Source organism: Lissotriton helveticus, chromosome 2_1 (genome assembly GCF_964261635.1).
Source record: "Lissotriton helveticus chromosome 2_1, aLisHel1.1, whole genome shotgun sequence".
Lineage (NCBI taxonomy): Eukaryota > Metazoa > Chordata > Amphibia > Caudata > Salamandridae > Lissotriton > Lissotriton helveticus.
The window spans coordinates 479,036,722-479,059,603 of record NC_136059.1 but is presented as its reverse complement, the minus strand read 5'-3'; the positions used below and the strand labels follow the sequence as shown (position 1 = coordinate 479,059,603).

Sequence of the window (22,882 nt, the reverse complement as noted above, 5' to 3'; positions counted from 1 at the left end):
TTATAGACACACAGCCTCTACCTTTGAATGTGGGTATGGGAGTCTCCCCTGCTTTCAATGGAACCAGATCCATCGTATGGGTGAGTGCAAAGCTGTCTAGAAGCTTCATCAACAATGTGCCCTCCTTATTGTGTACAAAATGGGGGCCCTTTTCTACAGGGCAGGAAGACCAATCAGGAGAGATGGGGAGTAACTTAGGGCACAGATGACAATTAAAGTCCCCCATCAACAGGATAATTGGTTCAAGCCCTCCCTGCCTTAGATCTGTTTCCTCATTTAGCCTACTCTCAAGCTCTAGTAATATAGGGTAATTTCCATCAATTGAGCCCGGGTTATAGAAGTTTAAAATTAGAAGTCTCTGCCCCTGGAGTACAACTGCTTGTATTGTGTCTGACACCCAGTTCGGTTGTGACCAAATGTCCTTTAGGTCTAGATCTGCATATATCACTAGACCTCCTTTTGCTATCCCAGAATTCACTTCTTTAGCTGATCTAAAAAAACATTTATAGCCCTCCAGTTGACATGAGTCGGGATCTCGCGCCCATGTTTCCTGTAGAGCTATAATATCAAAGCCCCTTATATATTCTTTCCACTCCTTGTTTTAAGTTTAGCCCCCAAGCCTGCTATATTCCAAGACAGAAATGTTAGTCCTGCCCTATTCGCCTTCCTACCCTCTGTACTGGATTCCTTTGCTCTACAGTCACCTGGTTCTATGGGTTCTGGGGCATTTGCAGTCTCGACCCACTGTTTAGGGGGTTCTTCCAGCCTCAATATTTGCTCGTTCCTACTGCTGACAGGACCAGCCTCTATTGCAGAACATAAGAGTTCCCCGATTAGTAAAGGTATTACAGGCTCATTTTCCATAGAAGGTAGTCAGTCATTTTCCTCAAGCGACTGCAAAGGGGCAAATCTGTTTCTCCACTGAGAATAGTCTCGTGGAGATAGAAACTGATCAGAGTAGCTTGTGGGTCTGGCTCTTTGTGTGTGTTGTGACATTTCGTGGTTCCAGCCAACATTATCAGTGTTGTTACTACTCCTGTTCCTTGGGTAAAAGTACCCAAGCGGGAGCGCACAAATTGTGTTAGTGTGATTTCTGTTGGGGGTTTTTCAAGATATAGTCTACAAGTCTAGTGTCTCTAAAATTTGCTACTATGCAATCCCCTCTTATGTCCTTCTTCCTACCCCCAAGCCAATTAACTCTTCTTACATGGACTATCTCTCCTCTTTCCCCATTATTTAATGGTCTGTGTATATTCAGCCACTTGGAGATTTTCGCATGTAGTTGGGAGTGTGATTCTTTTTCTGAGGCCCTAATTTCCGGGACCCCTGCAAATACTATAACAAAGGGGCTGGCATCTGGGGGTAGATTTATGTGTGGAGGGGGGCTATCTCTAGTAGAGAAAGGGTCAGAATCCATATGGGATGAGCTCTGGGGACCATTTCTTGGGTAGTGGTCAGTCTGCCCCATTGCATTAATGGTTGTGGGGGGGCTTTATCAATGTTTTTAGAGCTCATCTTGTGGTTGCATCCCCCTCTCTGATCTTGGTTTGATCCCCCTCTCTGCTCTTGGGGAACTTTCGGCGCATCGTGTATCTGGGCAATTATATGTTGGATATGGCTAACACAGTTGTTACTTGACAGTGTGTTTTTGTCAATGTTATCGTTAGTGGCCACATTACTTGGCTGGTTGGGGCCAATGGGAGGTTTCTTAGTTGTGAGTTCTATTATCTTGCTTTGTTTAGACAGCTCATTCGCTATTTTATCCACCTTGCTTATAATGGGTTTCAACTGAGCAATTAAAAAGGATTCTAGATGTTTTTTGAGATCTCCTAGGACTTCCTCGATCCATCCTGGTGGGTTTATATTTGTATGCACATTATCATCTACCAGGATAACCTCTTGCCTATTTTTTTTGGGCCGGACATCTCTTGTGAGTGGCTTATTTTGTCTCTGTTGTCCCTTAAACCTCCCCCGACGTGTTGGTTTTCTCTGGGGGGTCACTTCGCTAAGACCGGAGGTTTTTTATCCCCCGGGGAGGGTGGAAGTTGAGCACCGGGAACGGCCTCAGTTGCGTTATTTGGAGAGGCTACATTTTCTGTCATATTTGGGCTATCAGCTAATGACGGATCTCTACAAGGTGTTAGTGTAGCTGTAATGGGGTTAGGTGAGGAAAATAGGCTCCTTTCCATGCGTTCTATTTCCCCGGATACCTTCTTTAGCATCAGGTCAATTGCGGTGGGTTTTTTCCCTTTACTTGGGGCTAAGTCTTTTGGTTTTGCCAACGTTTGTTTGAGGGTTTCAGTTTGGCGAGCTTTACTCATAACCGAGCGTGTTTTAGGGTGGTTGGACATATTATAGTCTAGCTCTTTTCCTCCCCCAAATGACAACCACAAATCCTTATAGTGAGTGGTCCAATAACTCAACACTTAACATTGACTTAAAAAGGCTTGGGCCCCTGACCCCCCTCTTCCTACGACAACAGCTTAGAATCACAGTTTTGTTTATAGTCTTGAATACAGGTGTTCAGTCCAGAGCCACGGTAAACAGTACCTGTCACAATGTGTCCGTACCAAGGGGGGTGGCCCGTCCCGTCCCTGGTCGTCCCCGGACGGCCACAGACAGCCCGCCCTTTGCCCGGGCTTCGCCCGGCGTCCCGTGAGGGAGAGCTGCCTCTGTTTTTATGCACCTCCTGGCGCTGACGAGTGACCACGCGGGTTGCGTGGACTGCTGGGAGGTGTAGTCCTCCTGCGCTCCACTCGTCGTTCGGCTCCCCAGGTGGCAGCGGGAGCAGGGCAGCGGGAGGCAGGGGCAGTTCGGTAACAAACAAAAGAAAGGGCTGCAACACCCCCCAATGCCCAGAGGGTCACCAGGGGGTCAGCAACAACGGCGGCAAGTGGCGGCAAGTAGTTCGTCTCAGGTACGCTCCCCATTTCCATTCATATACTCATATATAACTGATGCAAATAATGTTCCTTTTGCTCAAATCCCTGGAGTGGGGGATAGGGTAATTCCGAACATGGAACATAGATTAGGACTAATTTTAGCAGCACATGCCCTTGCACATGCAAGTGTTTCCCCCACAGTATCATTATTAAAACATGGATACTGGTGGCCACGCATGAGGAAACAAACCAGAAACTATGTTTTGGAATGTGAAATCTGCCAAAAGATGAAGGTTTCAACCGGGAAACGCCCGGCGCAGCTGCCCCTTCTAATTTCAGATAAACCATTAGCATGCTTTTACCTAGGCCACTGTGGTCCCTTACAAAGGGATGGCAATTATAAATATATCATGGTCGCAGTGGATTCATGCTCAAGATTCATTTGGATGTGGCCTTTGCGCTCGTCTGACGACCAAATTGTTATAAAAGATTTGCGAGTGTTTATCGGCGCACCCGCAATCAGCACACTACATTCTGACCAGGGTCCTGCGTTTAGCTCTCGAGCTTACAAAGAGGCCCTGGCCAATCTGGGCGTTGCATTGCGGTAATCGAGTCCATTCCATCCTGAGGGAAATTCTGTAGTGGAAAGAAAAAGCCTGGAAAGAAAAAGCCTAGACATAAATCAATCTATAACAGCTAGGGCATTCGGCTGGGGTGACGGATGGTCAAACACCTAATAAGTGTCCAACGTAGTTTAATCTGCCAAGAAATTCTCTGGGTGGAATCACTCCATATGAAATTCTTTTTGGTACTAGAATGATTGTCTAAGAACCCTTTGATATCAAAGACCGTTTGGCTGTTTTACAGGACTGAAATGAAACAAGAAGTCTAAGCAACACTTACAGAAGCAAACGACCACTGAAGAAAAACCACCTGTCCCAGCAAGGCCTGTCTGGATTCCAAAGATTGGGGATCTAGTCAGAAAGAAGATCGCGGATAAGAAGGAATTTGGGCCTTCGTACAGAAAACCAGTACCTGTGCTAGCAATCCACGGATCAAGAACAGTGTTACTGCCGCCCCTTGCTGGAAGAAAGGAGAACCGGTTCATATCAATCGACCTGGTAAAACCACATCATGTGGCCGATCATAAGTAGTAGGCCCAGTGGACTCCAAAGATTTAGCAGACCACCAAATCTTGCTACTATCCAAGAGGTTCAAACTGAGAGACTCCTCACCTTTGAAGAATCTGCAGTAGGAAAAGGACTATGCACCAAAGCAATGGAACTTGTGCCTCTTGAAACCCAAATAAGTTTGTCAACACTCCTATCTACAATAATATAGCCTCGGACCATACTAGTATGACAAGGGACCAAGCAGCTCCAGTGATTTCGAGTAATCCGTATGCAATACCAACACTTGCAGGGCTCGACAAATTCACTCGACCGCTCGCATTTGCGAGTGAGATTGATAAGGACGAGCTATTTTTAGGTCCTACTCGCCCTTTCTGGCGAGTAGGAATACAAACTTGACACTTGACCTCTGCCTCTGAAAGCAGAGGAAATGTGACAAGATAGGAAGATTTAAAGGCATCTTTATTGCTCACAAAGTAAATGAACAAGAAAAATGCTTTTAAATCTTGTTAACTTGTCACATTTGCTCAGTTTTCAGAGTTTGAGGTCAAGTTCATTTAAGTTAGGTCGAGGAGATTTTGTAGTTTACTAGACCTGCAGGTCTAGAGCATTTTTTATGATTCGTCGAGCCCTGACTTGACAGAACTGCCTCTGGCTATTTCATCAAATTTGATACGTTTTCTGAGGATCCCAGTGAGCCCGAAACAACACCAGCAAATAAAACTTTCAAAGACCAAGTAACAAGAAGTTTTCAGCAAGTAGAAAAGACTTATCTGGTTTCACCATGGGTTGGACTTTGGATTGTGCTTGGCGTACTTTTTCTCCTACTTTGGCTCATTCTTTTATTAAGTTTTGGAAAGCTGATAGATGGAAAATATAGTAAAATGGACACAGCAAGTAAGAACATCAAGTTGCTCCTGTAGCCACAAAAATCATCTCATCGTGAATAAAGAGGCCTGTCATCAGTGAACATCACAACCGTTCCTATACCTGGTGGTATAGCATGGGACAGAACTGATTATGACATTTATGGTCCTACCGAGCTGTGGAAGATTCTACATCAATTTAAGGTTTCCTTGAGTGACTTTGTTCCACCCAGCACATTTTCTGATGATTGGGACTTTGAGACTGTTAATAATATGATGTCAGATTTAGAGATGTCTACAAAATTTACAAACCATGAATATTTAGAAGGTTCATCAGATTATGAATACATGTATTGTTACAATCACTATGGTCCTCATTACTTGCACAAATCTGCAACCCTAGAAATGTTTATACTTCTAATCAATGGGAACATTGTCCAACGGCACCAAAGGGTAGCTTTAAAATATTTCATGAAAAATTTCCATACTTCTCAGGTTTTAATACCACAAATCCGGATACATTTTATTTTAAAAATGGTAATAAGACAGGAATGAAAAGTATGTTAACAAATACAAAGTAAAATTTATTCAGCAGCCTTTTATGCCCAGCTGTCCTCGTTAGGTTTCGACTTCAGTATATTTCGTTTTTAAATATGGCATTTCATTTTAGCAACTTTAACCCGTTCATAATTTAAAACATCACACACTGCAATAGCTTATAATCTCTCTGCTTCTCTATCTCTTCCTTCTCTAATTCTCGTTATACTGAAATAACTCTACTCTTATACTATTGTGGACGCTCTCTCTCTCACCCCTTTATTTGCGTTGCTTTCAAAAACAAAAACATACTTCCATTCCAATTCTTGCTGTCTCTTTTGAGATTTGGCGGAGTCTTTCGGGGCCCAGATCGTTTCCTACGCCGATGACACCCAGCTCCTTTTCATCTGCCAGAAGGGAGCGGATTTCGATGGAGAGAGTATCCAGGGTTGCCTTGGGGCTGTTTTTAATTGGTTCCATCTAAACAGCCTCAAGTGCAACTCGGATAAATCGGAGGTACTCTTTTTTTGGTTGTAAAACAGATCCAGACTGGCAAAAATGGTGGCCTGCGAATATGTTTCCTCCGGCAGCCTCCTCCCGGATAGCCAAGAACCTGGGAATTAAGATAGATGACGGTCTAACTCTGTGTCCCCAGATTCTAGGGCTTGTTGGCACCTTTTTCGGGCTTCTTCGGATGCTCCGGAAGTTCCTGCCTATACTATCGGAGGAGCACAGGAAAATAACGGTTCAGGCCATAATTGGATCGAGAATGGATTACTCTAACATTCTCTATCTTGGCCTGCCAGAGTATCTGCTTCAAAGGATGCAGGTGGTCCAGAACTTGGCTGCACGGGCCATTTATGGATTATCTGGCCGTGCTATAGTTTCGGGCCTACTGCAGTCACTCCACTGGCTCCCGATCCGGAAGCGGATAATGTTCAAGGCGTTGACCTTGGCTCACAAGGCTTTATATGCTTCTGGAGCTAAATACCTTCAGAGAAGGCTATCCTTCTATCATCCGGCAAGGACTCTGAGGTCCGGATCTTTGTGCCTTGCCGTGGTTCCTCGGATAAAAAGGGCACGCATTGGAGGTCGGTCTTTCAGTCTGCTGGCTCCGCAGTTGTGGAACACCTTGCCAATGGCACTGCGTAGTACCTCCAATTTGTTGGCGTTTAGGAAGGGCCTCAAAACTTGGCTCTTTACCCTGTAGGTAGTAGTTTGTCTTTTTTAGTTAGGTCTTCTGTTTATCTTTTCTGCTCTGTTTTTGCCTGTTATGTTGTGATTTCAGTTACAATAAAGCGCCGGGACACTCTGAGTAGCCGTGCGCTATACAAGATTCAAATAACATAACATAACATGGCGACATTTTAATTCTAATTTTCCACTATCCTCTTTCAGTACATTATTTTTTAGTCTGTACATTCTTCCTCACACAACACTAACTCTTTATACACACTTCTGTGACTGAGACACCGGTATTTTGCACAAAGACAAACAACATAAGGTATGCCCACTGAGTGAACTTGCATGCACTTTTTCAAACTAACTGCAGGATCCATGTAAAAAGACAATGACATTAACACAGTATAAAACATCAAGACTCCAGTCCTGCTTGCAAGCGTTTCTTACACAACTAATATCATAGCACGTTTTTAGGTCGAGGACCTAAAGGCTGCGCTTGCGCCGTCTCCGGTCAGAGATTTAATGATTTGGAGTATGGGGGCTTGCACCCGCCTCTCTCCTCCATTGGCTGGCTTCCTAAACGGAGGCCAGCCATTAGAGGAGACAGGCGTCACTCCTATAAAGCCCCGTCTCTTTAGGATTCGGGGGCGTGTTTTTGGCGTTCTTTCCACCGGTGACGTCATCAGTCACTCAGAACGCCAAAACGCCCTCGAATCCGAAATTGATAGGAAGTTTGCGGCCGCCATTGTTGCCCGGAACAGCCTCGCTGCCACTGGAGGTAAGGTTTCTTCTGACCCTTTTCGTCCTCATCTTTTTCACTCATTCTCTCCCTCGCGCTGTGTTGTAGAGTGGATGTAATGTAATTTCACTTTGAAGTGACTTTAGACATAGTTGACTTTGTTGCCAATTTCTTTCTCATTGCGCTATGTAAAATGGTCTCACGCCCGTTTCTTCCACTTCCCCCTCTAAATCTTACTGACGAATGCCGGGTTGGCCAACAAAGTACAGAGCGCGTAAAACAATTTCGAGAACTACTTTCTACTCCCACCACGTCTGTGTATTGTTTTGTAGAAGCCGGCTGGATTTGTCACCACCGTTCAAGTTGCCAGCTCCCCCCACCGCACCGCGCAGTTTACCTTTATCGTGGCGGCGTGCTCACGCCCCACTCCTCTCTCTCCGGGCTACAGACAGTACCAGGAGCCCCCTCGCCGCCCTGTAAGCAGCAGACAATCCACCCAAACACTGCAAAATCCCACCAGCACGTGTGTCCCACAGGCGGCCTCGAAGCGCTCCAAAACTGAAACACGCAGTTCGCCGGCTCCAGGCTGGGGGCGAGCTGGGAGGCGCCAGCACAGCGTGAGTATGGACTGGCTCTCTCCTCCCCATGTGTGGCTCTGCACTGAAGGCAGGCTCTTCCCTCCCTCCCTCCCTTCCCGCAGGAGCCTCTTTGGAAGGAGGAGGAGGCCGGGGCAGCCCCGGCCCCCTCCCCACCCAGGCACTGAAGTGCACCGATCGCTCTGCAGAACAGTCTCTGTCAAATGGGCCTGTCACAAATCAGGCCGCCGGACAGCCTGTGCCCGCTGTTGTGACTTCTTTAAGTTGTTACCTGGCTCTCCTTTTGTTTTTTTGAATTGATGGCTTCAGGTAAGTCTGCTTCCCGCTTCTTCCCAGGCAGCCTGCCTGCACAGGGGTTTGCATCAGCTGGGCCCCCACGGAAGCAGGTAACACGGGCCCTGCCTAAAACCAAGAAGGCAAGAAATATGCTGGCTTGTATGCACAGAATTCCTGCTGCTGATAAAAAGGCGCCCGCGATGAACGACAGTGTAAACACGCCCTTGCAGGGCTGACTAAAGAGCACTTTGGGGGTGATATTCGTTGTATAGAAGTGTGCAGCAGAACTTTACTTTTTATCGTACAGCATGGTTATCGGTCGTTGTGATCGTGCCTGCCTACATTCTTTTATAGAGAGCATTGCCGAAACTGTGATGCAGTATGGTGCCTGTGATGACGCGCTATGTTTAAGCGAAAGGGAGTGATGGAGAGTTGCTTGTTCTGTGGCTGCCAGCTGGCATTGGTGTTGCCTTGTATGTATGGAAGTGCCAGGGGAGCTCTATTGCATGTTCTGTTTGAGAAAGGCAAATTATCAGTGGAAAGATCCTGTGTAATACGTTTTATCGAGTACATGTAGCCTTTCTCATTTAATAGCGTAATTGCATGGCATATCTGCGCTACGCTGGATAGTGTTAAGATTTCCATATATTGCGTCTGTTCGAAATGGGTGTGTGGCATTTTGTGGTTGCAAGTGCAGCTGTGAGCACTGTGATAGCCACCTGTGTGGCATATCTGTGCTGTATTTAATGTATGCAAGGTGGTCTAATATCGTCAGTTGAACGTCTGTGTATTATTTTCTTACGTTTGCTGTAGTAGTCGTCAGGGTACTGGTGACCAGGCTTGGTGTTTCTTACATGCTTATAAACATCTACGCAGCGCCAAGATATCTAAGATGGGATGTGTATGTTTACAGCCAAAGACCGTAATTACAAAAGGCCCGGTAGGCCAGAAGGTAGCATCTGTAGCGTTCGTTTAACTTACGAAAAGGATGCTGCAAAACGAATTGCTGGTTTGCAAAATAGTAGTTGGGGCAGCAACCTATTTGACAAGAGCTAAGCCTGTGATATTGCATTCTGTCGTACTTGCATGCAACAAAGAGCGAGCAAACAATTGGAAGAGGAGTCAAAGTTGGCAACTATCACTTTACACAACCAGATTTTACCTAATCGCTCTAGGCTGAAAAGACAAATTTTGAGTTGGCCATTCTCATACTCTTGAAGGGTGTCAAAGGCAGATGATCTCCAGGTGGAGCAGCTCTAGACCTGTCAATGCTCAAACCCTATCCAGATTGGCATTCGCCACATTTGAGGGGGAGAGCCAAAACACTTGGTAATTTTCATCTCAGTCGAAGGATGGATGCCCTCCTCTCTTCTCCCCTCTCTGCAACCCCAGTACTTTAAATGCTAGAGACCCTCCCTTTTTCCTATTAACATAACATGGTATTCTACTACCCTCCTACAATTTCTTCCAACATAGTTTCATTTCTAGTTTTCACCACCCCATTACTCTCCATTTAACTCCCTTCTTACCATTAGCAAAGACCTTAGATTCGAATAATTGCAGCCAGATGGTTCTGCTACAGGTATCGCAGAGAAATTCAGCATCACCTGCTAAAAGCTTCTGTCTTCAGTATTGACAGCACTGCTCTTGGCGACTGTGACCTTCTTGAATCCTTTTTCTTGAACCTCTCGCCCCATTGCTGAACCCTTTTAATATTCTCTCCAACCCTTCTATATCTTCTAGAAGGGCCCTTAGACAGAACGCTTGCACATCATGTTTCAGAATTTATCTCAATAAAGGTAGTCTACGCTTTCATCTGTCACACCGTGATAGTTTAAAAAACGTCCAATTGGTGTTTGCTTCATGCAGTGAACGTCCTCCAACTTCATGAGTTTCTCCCATCTGCTGTCTCGCTCTCCCTTTAAATCATCAGTTTTGTATTACTCCTTTTCTCCTAACCATTCTCACTGAAAGGAGCCAGATCCTCTCCCTGCACTAGAAAATAAATCCACGCTCCTAGGAGAGCCCACCAACAACATTGTGCTGCATGTTATACCTTCAGTATGGACAATGGTGCGTTAGACTGCCGCCATTTCTAAAGATGTTATGGATGTGAGCAAAGGGACATGCCTTCACAATCATCCAGCAAAGCAATAAGTAGATATAGGAGATTCCTATTGGCTATAGTTATTTGACTTTGACTCTGGCTCTGTGTGGGTGGCTCTGTATGTGTGTGTCGGTGGCTTTGTGTGTGTGGCTCTGTGCGGGTGTAAATGCAATAGGTCATGCATTTGCGAGCGATTAAGCTATTTGCAATGTAAATGACAATGCCTAAGCTATTGGCAATGTAAATGACAATGCCATTTATTTATGATTTTAAAAAAAAAAGTCATGAGCAATGCCAATAGCTCTACCTTTAATAATGCCGAGACCATTGCGTTGTAAATGCTTGTTGATGTTTACTCTCTAGTAGCCTTTGGATCCGTGGACGTTGCTAGTGACATTCACGAAGCCACACCTAAGCTCAATTATAAATTCATGCAACTATTCCACTATATTGTTTGCTTAAATCAATACTTGGCTGTAACATGGGTTTTTGTTTTATCATAATCAAAATGTGAAGTATTAAAGATGTAAGTGGAACCATCATGTTTTGATCACACTGCTTACAGCAACACCGCTCTCACTCTCTCTACACACCTCTCTCTCTCTCTCTCTCTCTCTCTCTCTCTCTCTCTCTCTCTCTCTCTCTCTCTCTCTCTCTCTCTCTCTCTCTCTCTCTACAAACCTCTCTCTCTCTCTCTCTCTCTACAAACCTCTCTCTCTCTCTACAAACCTCTCTCTCTCTCTCTCTCTCTCTACACACCTCTCTCTCTCTACACCTCTCTCTCTCTACACCTCTCTCTCTACACCTCTCTCTCTACACACCTCTCTACACACCTCTCTACACACCTCTCTACACACCTCTCTACACACCTCTCTACACACCTCTCTACACACCTCTCTACACACCTCTCTACACACCTCTCTACACACCTCTCTACACACCTCTCTCTACACACCTCTCTCTACACACCTCTCTCTACACACCTCTCTCTACACACCTCTCTCTACACACCTCTCTCTACACACCTCTCTCTACACACCTCTCTCTACACACCTCTCTCTACACACCTCTCTCTACACACCTCTCTCTACACACCTCTCTCTACACACCTCTCTCTACACACCTCTCTCTACACACCTCTCTCTACACACCTCTCTCTACACACCTCTCTCTACACACCTCTCTCTACACACCTCTCTCTACACACCTCTCTCTACACACCTCTCTCTACACACCTCTCTCTACACACCTCTCTCTACACACCTCTCTCTACACACCTCTCTCTACACACCTCTCTCTACACACCTCTCTCTACACACCTCTCTCTACACACCTCTCTCTACACACCTCTCTCTACACACCTCTCTCTACACACCTCTCTCTACACACCTCTCTCTACACACCTCTCTCTACACACCTCTCTCTACACACCTCTCTCTACACACCTCTCTCTACACACCTCTCTCTACACACCTCTCTCTACACACCTCTCTCTACCCACCTCTCTCTACCCACCTCTCTCTACACACCTCTCTCTACACACCTCTCTCTACACACCTCTCTCTACACACCTCTCTCTACACACCTCTCTCTACACGCCTCTCTCTACACGCCTCTCTCTACACGCCTCTCTCTCTACACGCCTCTCTCTCTACACGCCTCTCTCTCTACACGCCTCTCTCTCTACACGCCTCTCTCTCTACACGCCTCTCTCTCTACACGCCTCTCTCTCTACACACCTCTCTCTCTACACACCTCTCTCTCTACACACCTCTCTCTACACACCTCTCTCTACACACCTCTCTCTACACACCTCTCTCTACACACCTCTCTCTACACACACCTCTCTCGCTACACACCTCTCTCGCTACACACCTCTCTCGCTACACACCTCTCTCGCTACACACCTCTCTCTCTACACACCTCTCTCTCTCTACACACCTCTCTCTCTCTACACACCTCTCTCTACACACCTCTCTCTACACACCTCTCTCTACACACCTCTCTCTACCCACCTCTCTCTACCCACCTCTCTCTACCCACCTCTCTCTACACACCTCTCTCTACACACCTCTCTCTACACACCTCTCTCTACACACCTCTCTCTACACACCTCTCTCTACCCACCTCTCTCTACACACCTCTCTCTACACACCTCTCTCTACACACCTCTCTCTACACACCTCTCTCTACACACCTCTCTCTACACACCTCTCTCTACACACCTCTCTCTACACACCTCTCTCTACACACCTCTCTCTACACACCTCTCTCTACACACCTCTCTCTACACACCTCTCTCTACACACCTCTCTCTACACACCTCTCTCTACACACCTCTCTCTACACACCTCTCTCTACACACCTCTCTCTACACACCTCTCTCTACACACCTCTCTCTCTACACACCTCTCTCTACACACCTCTCTCTACACACCTCTCTCTACACACCTCTCTCTACACACCTCTCTCTACACACCTCTCTCTCTCTACACCTCTCTCTCTACACACCTCTCTCTCTCTACACACCTCTCTCTCTCTACACCTCTCTCTACACACCTCTCTCTACCCACCTCTCTCTACACACCTCTCTCTACACACCTCTCTCTACACACCTCTCTCTACACACCTCTCTCTACACACCTCTCTCTACACACCTCTCTCTACACACCTCTCTCTACACACCTCTCTCTACACACCTCTCTCTACACACCTCTCTCTACACACCTCTCTCTACACACCTCTCTCTACACACCTCTCTCTACACACCTCTCTCTACACACCTCTCTCTACACACCTCTCTCTACACACCTCTCTCTACACACCTCTCTCTCTACACGCCTCTCTCTCTACACGCCTCTCTCTCTACACGCCTCTCTCTCTACACGCCTCTCTCTCTACACACCTCTCTCTCTACACACCTCTCTCTCTACACACCTCTCTCTACACACCTCTCTCTACACACCTCTCTCGCTACACACCTCTCTCTACACGCCTCTCTCTCTACACGCCTCTCTCTCTACACGCCTCTCTCTACACGCCTCTCTCTACACACCTCTCTCTACACACCTCTCTCTCTACACACCTCTCTCTCTACACACCTCTCTCTCTACACACCTCTCTCTCTACACACCTCTCTCTCTACACACCTCTCTCTACACACACCTCTCTCGCTACACACCTCTCTCTCTACACGCCTCTCTCTCTCTACACGCCTCTCTCTCTCTACACACCTCTCTCTCTCTACACACCTCTCTCTCTCTACACACCTCTCTCTCTACACACCTCTCTCCCTACACACCTCTCTACACCTCTCTCTCTACACACCTCTCTCTACACACCTCTCTCTCTCTCCTTACGCACCTCTCTACGCACCTCTCTACGCACCTCTCTGCGCGCATCTCTCTCTCTCTACACGCATCTCTCTCTCTCTACACGCATCTCTCTCTCTCTCTACACGCATCTCTCTCTCTCTCTACACGCATCTCTCTCTCTCTCTACACGCATCTCTCTCTACACGCATCTCTCTCTCTCTCTACACGCATCTCTCTCTCTCTACTCTCTCTCTCTCTACACGCATCTCTCTCTCTCTACACGCATCTCTCTCTCTCTCTACACGCATCTCTCTCTCTCTCTACACGCATCTCTCTCTCTCTCTACACGCATCTCTCTCTCTCTCTACACGCATCTCTCTCTCTCTACACGCATCTCTCTCTCTCTACACGCATCTCTCTCTCTCTACACGCATCTCTCTCTCTCTCTACACGCATCTCTCTCTCTCTCTACACGCATCTCTCTCTCTACACGCATCTCTCTCTCTCTCTTCACGCATCTCTCTCTCTCTTCACGCATCTCTCTCTCTCTACACGCATCCCTCTCTCTCTACACGCATCTCTCTCTCTCTCTCTACACGCATCTCTCTCTCTCTCTCTACACGCATCTCTCTCTCTCTCTCTCTACACGCATCTCTCTCTCTCTCTCTACACGCATCTCTCTCTCTCTCTCTACACGCATCTCTCTCTCTCTCTACACGCATCTCTCTCTCTCTCTACACGCATCTCTCTCTCTCTCTACACGCATCTCTCTCTCTCTCTACACGCATCTCTCTCTCTCTCTCTACACGCATCTCTCTCTCTCTACACGCATCTCTCTCTCTCTCTACACGCATCTCTCTCTCTCTCTACACGCATCTCTCTCTCTCTCTACACGCATCTCTCTCTCTACACGCATCTCTCTCTCTCTCTACACGCATCTCTCTCTCTCTCTACACGCATCTCTCTCTCTCTACACGCATCTCTCTCTCTCTCTCTCTCTACACGCATCTCTCGCTACACGCATCTCTCGCTACACGCATCTCTCGCTACACGCATCTCTCGCTACACGCATCTCTCTACATTGCATCTCGTGTACTCTTACTCTCTCACTCTCTCTACACGCCTCTCTCTCGCTCTCTCTACACAACTTTTATTTAAGTATTAATTATTAAAAAAAATAAAAGCCATTGTTATTTGTAATATCAATACATCCAAGTTGCGTAAATACAACACAAAATGCATTACAAATGCTATAGGTGTCACATTTGCGAAAGTTAAAACTTTTGGCATTGTAAATGACAAAGCTATTAATTTCACAATTTTTCAAAACCAACACATAAATAAAAAAATTGTCATTTACAATGTCAATAGCTAAAGCTTTCCTAATGCGAGACCTATTGCATTGCAAATGCTTGTTTTATCATGTTTTAATATCCTTCCTAAAGGCTGCAATACAATGTTATGGGCCAGTTTATGATTATTTAGACAAATGTGCTGATTCCATTGCTTACAATTTATGTCGATCACTCACATATTCTATCGACATTTCCTTTGCTTCTTGTGTTCTGTTTTCTAAATCAGTCCTTCTACAAAAGGAATCGCAGTATGTTTGTTTGCCTATATTAAAAAAAAACTGCTGCTGTCATTTCCCTAAAGACTAGTCTCTTCTGTCTAAGGAACAGAGAGAGCTGGTGAAACACATCTGAGAGCATAGATTTCTTATATTAATATGCATTTCATTGTTATCCATATAGTCTCAGCACCCATGATGATGATGATGTGTGCACTATCAGGAACCACTGTAGTCTACCCCAAATGCACACATCTCAAAGGAAAAAAAGAAACGGTGGTTTTGTTTGTCATGTAAAGCAGTTCTGCTTATGTTGTGTTTCACTTATGTATCACTTTTGAAAATGTAATTTAAATTGTTTAATGGTGTGTCTTTTTCGCTCATTACTAAGGTCTCTAATAATCAAGAGTATGAAAATCTGAAAAGAGCATAGTGGTTCTATATACCTCTGTCACCGACATGTCTCCTTAATGAATATTATCGTTCAAGAGGGTTGTCTCTTGCTCCTTCTACTATATGTTGTCTAATTTTGATTTTGGTTATCATAAGTGATGTTTGTATTTCTGAATGATATTCTACTGAATACTAATATTATTTTGTTAATGTTTTCCTGTTCTTTTCAGTGGAATGAGCTAATTGAAATTTTTCGTGCACGGATGCCATTGCGGAGACATCGAATTCACTTTAAAACCTATGACAACTGTTTCTCAGCCTTCGAGGCCATAGTCTGCTTGCACGACTTGCTTAGAGATAATCAGAATTTTGGGCCAGACGTGACACGCAATCAAACCATTCAGCTCCTAAAGAAATTTAAAAAGAATCATGTCATTGAAGATGTCAAAGGAAGGTGGGGCCAGGAGGATTTTGAAGACAATGGTTACCTCTATCGGTAAGTTTTATTTAGTATGAAATATGTCTGTGAGATGGTGTAGGGCTATATATGCGGACAGCAAATCATAACTATTTATCTCCGAGTTCACTGTCTGAGAAGAGATGCTTCGGGTTTACCAGTAATGCCAATGATTTTTGTATTTTTCAATAATCTAGGGCGTAACTGGAAAGCCTTAACATGTGAGTAACAGACCTTTGATATGTAAGTGTTACATAATCTGTGATCTTATGCCCGTCCTCATTTTTTAAGACTTTAATCTTGTCAATCGTTTAGAGTTGGGAATCTGAGTTATGTACAGGCTGTGGCAAATTATGTATTTTAGGAGCAGGGTACTCTTCCAGCTCGCAGAGTGGCTGCTGGCTTTAGAATGCCTTCTTTCTGGTGAGTTTGCCAGTTAGTCACCTGTATGTCAGTTTCATATCTGTGATGCAAGTGTCTCCTTGAGAAAGAACAGGGGTTTATACATTATGGTGAGTAGGCATCAGAGGGGTTTCTCAGACGGCTTGCTCCTTTTATCAGGTATATTGAGGTGGGCTAGTTTTCCAAGAGAACTAACTCGTCCGTGTTAATTAGGCCCGTTCCCTGGGCCTTGACACACAATCGTATTTACTGGCTTATGTCTGTGGTAGATACTGTAATTTTGCCACTGATACCCCAGGCCTCCTGTATTGTAACTCTATCTGAATAAACTAGTTGAACTTTTTCCACACTTGACACTCCTGGGAAACTTGGTTTGGACAGTCAAGGATTATTACAGGGGACTGTAGTAGGTTTAGAAGGGATACTTTTTGACATCTTTATCTCTCCATATTGTGGTAGAGCGTGTACTTCTAAAACCTTGTGTTTATCATATCTACTTAAAGTTGAGTAGCTAAAAATAATAAGCTAAAACAACGACACAGGGTCGTGACTCCGTACCAGTAAGGCTGAGCCCAATTTAAGTACACAACAAAACAAGTGCCAGTACCGGATGAGACTTCACTAATTTGAAAAAGACCTATATGAAAGAAAGCATAAGGGTCCGTTTTTTGAGTTTACATCACTAGTTTATTTATTTATTTTAACACTAGTGGGAACTTTTTTCTTTGACAACCAACTTAATTATGGTGTATATACAAATAGAACGAAAAAATGCACACTAATATTTACACATAATTTCTACAATAACAATTTACAAAATTTACAGTACATCCAACCTTACATTCTGGCCAAACCATTCATCCATCCACAATCATACAAAACAACAAAGCAAATATACAGGGTCTGATGTCAAAAAAACTATATTATATATATATATATATATATATATATATATATATATATATATATATATATATATACTTTTGTCGTTGTATATATACACTTGCAGGTGATTTGATTGATACTTTGTAAAATACACAGGACTTATCCTATTAGTACACCCTATTTACAAGCATTATTTTATTTTTGACAAAAGCACCCAGAACCGGGTCGACGCGTTTCGAACTCCCCAATGCGGAGTTCTCCTCAGGACCAACAATCTACAGAAAATAAACAAAAAGCTTTTTAAGTGTCATTACTTGAAAAAAACATTCTCAAGAATAGGCTAGTAATTTAGCGCCTCCTGTTAAGCACCTCTCAACATACCTTTAACCCCTTCCACGCTCATGACTAGCTGGGCTCGTCATGCAGTAGCCTCCTCGCACGCTCATGACGAGCCCAGCTCGTCATAAACCAATGAGGATCACGAAATCCCAGCACAGCAGGGGAATTCCCATAGCATCCAAGAGGTTAAGAGAGTGAACTAAGCACTCCACCAATGGATGTTAGGTAGACGATTAGCTAAAAATGAGAAGACATAACATGCATTTTATGGACACATCTATTCACAGCTACCATATGACATAGCTAATAGTGCTCTATTTTACTCATGTGGTCAAAGCGCCCACTTACCTATGTTAAGAAGTGAGTAGCCATATCTGAAGGTTAAAGAAAAAATGTTTGTCAGAACTTGCAATGCTTTCTGTTTTCTGGCTGTATTACAAAGAAGCATTGAGGAAAGCCACTCACCATATGTTTTATAAACTTCTTGCAAAACCGGGAGCAGCGTGCTCGAAGTTAAATTGCCCGCTGCCTGCACACAAGAAAAGAAAACAACGCACGGGGTTTAGAACTAATCCTGGCGGCTGTCTGCTAAAAGAGCTCGATTTTGTCAAGCACCTCGTTCCCGCTTACCGTTAGTGAATGAATTTGTCTCCTCTCTTTGGAACTGCCGTGGTGTGCGATAACAGTCTGAAGAAACACACACCGTTATTGGGCATGTACTCTATCACGTGACTCCAACGTCATAGAGCCTCCTGATTGTTCTTAAAGAGATAATGCTCCGACATGAAAGTTATGCAAAAACTTTATAAAACGGGCAAACAAGTTGCAATAGCACTTGCTTCAGTGTTCTATTCCACTGAAGTGTGGCGTCATTATACATAGTATAATGGCCAACTGGGGCTGCATGGTGTTCTACACAATGGTAATTGCACCTCTGTCTCAAGGGACAGACGTGCTTTGTCGTGCATTCTGGCTTCAACTCCTAAAGTTTCATAATGTATGCCATATTCTTACATTTCTCAACGCTCGCTTCAGTGTTCCATTCCGCTGAGATGTGGCATTATTATACATAGTATAGTGGCCAACTGGGGCTGCATGGTGTTATATACAATGGTAAAAACACATCTGTCTCGAGGGACAGACATGCTTTATGGTGCAGTCTGGCTTCAACTCCTAAAGTTGCATTATGTATGCCATAGTGTTATATGTCCACCCTAAAAATTTCTGAAATCTCATTTAATCCAGTGACCGCAGTATTGAACTTCATTATTAACATTGCCTCTCGTTGATTCAATCTTTCCTCCACATTGCCTCCACGTGTATCACTCTCAATTTTCGAGATTACAGTCCATCGTAAATCTTCTTCCTTATGTTGATGGGTAATCCAATGATGTACCAGGGGTGCGTTTGGTGTCTCCTTCCTGATTCTTGACTTGTGTTGCGTGATCCGATGGCGGATCTCCTGGGTTGTTTTCCCAATATATAGTTTAGGACATGGACAGGTGACCCCATAAACTACATTTTTGGTAAGGCAATTTGTAAACGTTTTGTGTTTCCAGTATATGCCGTTGAAGGTGAATTTAGATCTTTTACGCTATTCAGGAAATCAACGGATCGGAATAAGGCCCTACATTACACTAGTCACCATCCAAGAAGCCTTAGAGATAACCTCCCGTTCGGGCAATTTCTTCGAATCCGGAGAAATTGTTCCAGCAGGCAGGACTATTTTTATCATGCAAATGAACTAGTGCAGAGATTATCAACTAGAGGCTATCCGAAAAAATTGCTTAAGCATACGTTGAAACGCGTATGGTGGATACCCCGTGAGACTCTGCTCCAGAAGAAAGTACACAAAGAACAAAAAAGAATTGTATGTGTAACAACTTTCAGTCCCCATGCCAATGCCCTGCGGAAAATGGTGACTCAGAACTGGCATTTGGTAAAAGATCTAAATAGCGAATTAAATGATATCCCACTGTTCGCTTTTAAAAAGGAAAAAAGTATTTCACAACATATTGTGAGGGCATCCTTGCCCCAAGCGTCAAAAACATCCCTCAGAGATATGCTGGGACTTCCACCTATACTAGGACATCACAAATGTGGCAACTGTGTGTGTTGCGTTCAAACAACTGAAGGAGCGTTATTCACCTTCAACGGCATATACTGGAAACACAAAACGTTTACAAATTGCCTTACCAAAAATGTAGTTTATGGGGTCACCTGTCCATGTCCTAAACTATATATTGGGAAAACAACCCAGGAGATCCGCCATCGGATCACGCAACACAAGTCAAGAATTAGGAAGGCGACACCAAACGCACCCCTGGTACATCATTGGATTACCCATCAACATAAGGAAGAAGATTTACAATGGACTGTAATCTCGAAAATTGAGAGTGATACACGTGGAGGCAATGTGGAGGAAAGATTGAATCAACGAGAGGCAATGTTAATAATGAAGTTCAATACTGCGGTCACTGGATTAAATGAGATTTCAGAAATTTTTAGGGTGGACATATAACACTATGGCATACATAATGCAACTTTAGGAGTTGAAGCCAGACTGCACCATAAAGCATGTCTGTCCCTCGAGACAGATGTGTTTTTACCATTGTATATAACACCATGCAGCCCCAGTTGGCCACTATACTATGTATAATAATGCCACATCTCAGCGGAATGGAACACTGAAGCGAGCGTTGAGAAATGTAAGAATATGGCATACATTATGAAACTTTAGGAGTTGAAGCCAGAATGCACGACAAAGCACGTCTGTCCCTTGAGACAGAGGTGCAATTACCATTGTGTAGAACACCATGCAGCCCCAGTTGGCCATTATACTATGTATAATGACGCCACACTTCAGTGGAATAGAACACTGAAGCAAGTGCTATTGCAACTCGTTTGCCCGTTTTATAAAGTTTTTGCATAACTTTCATGTCGGAGCATTATCTCTTTAAGAACAATCAGGAGGCTCTATGACGTTGGAGTCACGTGATAGAGTACATGCCCAATAACGGTGTGTGTTTCTTCAGACTGTTATCGCACACCACGGCAGTTCCAAAGAGAGGAGACAAATTCATTCACTAACGGTAAGCGGGAACGAGGTGCTTGACAAAATCGAGCTCTTTTAGCAGACAGCCGCCAGGATTAGTTCTAAACCCCGTGCGTTGTTTTCTTTTCTTGTGTGCAGGCAGCGGGCAATTTAACTTCGAGCACGCTGCTCCCGGTTTTGCAAGAAGTTTATAAAACATATGGTGAGTGGCTTTCCTCAATGCTTCTTCGTAATACGGCCAGAAAACAGAAAGCATTGCAAGTTCTGACAAACATTTTTTCTTTAACCTTCAGATATGGCTACTCACTTCTTAACATAGGTAAGTGGGCGCTTTGACCACATGAGTAAAATAGAGCACTATTAGCTATGTCATATGGTAGCTGTGAATAGATGTGTCCATAAAATGCATGTTATGTCTTCTCATTTTTAGCTATCGTCTACCTAACATCCATTGGTGGAGTGCTTAGTTCACTCTCTTAAAGGTATGTTGAGAGGTGCTTAACAGGAGGCGCTAAATTACTAGCCTATTCTTGAGAATGTTTTTTTCAAGTAATGACACTTAAAAAGCTTTTTGTTTATTTTCTGTAGATTGTTGGTCCTGAGGAGAACTCCGCATTGGGGAGTTCGAAACGCGTCGACCCGGTTCTGGGTGCTTTTGTCAAAAATAAAATAATGCTTGTAAATAGGGTGTACTAATAGGATAAGTCCTGTGTATTTTACAAAGTATCAATCAAATCACCTGCAAGTGTATATATACAACGACAAACGTATATATATATATATATATAGTTTTTTTGACATCAGACCCTGTATATTTGCTTTGTTGTTTTGTATGATTGTGGATGGATGAATGGTTTGGCCAGAATGTAAGGTTGGATGTACTGTAAATTTTGTAAATTGTTATTGTAGAAATTATGTGTAAATATTAGTGTGCATTTTTTCGTTCTATTTGTATATACACCATAATTAAGTTGGTTGTCAAAGAAAAAAGTTCCCACTAGTGTTAAAATAAATAAATAAACTAGTGATGTAAACTCAAAAAACGGACCCTTATGCTTTCTTTCATATAGGTCTTTTTCAAATTAGTGAAGTCTCATCCGGTACTGGCACTTGTTTTGTTGTGTACATAAAAATAATAAGCAGCACAGAAAATAGCTTAAACATTTTTGGAACCTAGCTATGAACCATTTTTCTTCCCTCCATCAACCCACTCCTTATGCTGATCGACTCACCTACCTAAACTATTTAACCCTTATTATGGTTGGGTGGTTTAATAAGAATATTGTGAATACCTTTGGACAATCGGGTCTAGTGGGTTGGAGATCATAGGCAGTCAGATACAACTTCTGGAGAACTTTGCGTCTCTGTTTTTCCTTTGGACTATTTGTCTGCAAATAATTGTGGACGGAGTTGTATTAAGTATGATGTCCGCTGCCCCCCTTGGTGTAGTTAGACAGCGGAAACCAAATCGCTCAGCTTCTTGGAATCACCCTTAAGGTTCTTGCTATCAGAAAACAGAAGCGGGTGTAATTAACATAGTGGAGAATTAACCTGGGTTGCCGAGAAGCCTTATTGAACTTTGCAATATATTTCCTACCGGAGGAGCATCCGGATCCTGTTTCATTGTACCAGTTGACATCCTGTTGTCCAAGAAAGACCAAAGCCAATGACGGGTCCCATCATATATGGTCTATGGTGTCGAATTTGGTAAAGGGGTTCAATAGGGCCAGGAGTGCAACTGAGCCCCCTTATCCCATAGTTTTTCCTTTGTCAAACCGGTCCATTTCAGCTTCCAGGCCTGGGGTGAACCCTTGCCGCCTGGAACTGATTATAATGTTCCAGATGCTTTGTAACTTGTGCGGTGACTACCATTTCAAGTATTTTATGGTAGAAGGGGATCTGTAGTGGGATATGAGTTGGGGAGCACAGTGCATAGTAACAAATTGAGTACAATGTTGCCCTATATTAGGGTGGCATGGAGCAATGGTAGATTTCACCTATCCCATTTCAAAATCCTGCACAAAACACCGCTTTATATATGCAATTCTCCCAAGAATTTATCCTATACACTCTGGGAACTGCTTGAGAGAAAGCAAGAAGAGGCAACTGGGTTTTTACGCATGTTCTGGACAAGGCGAGTAGGTAAACTGAT

General features: G+C 44.0%; 1 protein-coding gene across 2 annotated transcripts in view; it reads left to right on the top strand.

The window, feature by feature from the left end:
- The window catches only part of DEPDC1B (DEP domain containing 1B), a 330,019-nt gene that overhangs the window by 45,172 nt on the left and 261,965 nt on the right, over positions 1 to 22,882 (top strand). For both annotated transcript variants that reach the window (XM_078675128.1, XM_078675129.1), the window contains one exon: positions 15,823 to 16,088. In XM_078675128.1, coding sequence (XP_078531254.1) covers positions 15,823 to 16,088 — 266 coding nt within the window. The remainder of the gene's footprint in view (positions 1 to 15,822; positions 16,089 to 22,882) is intronic.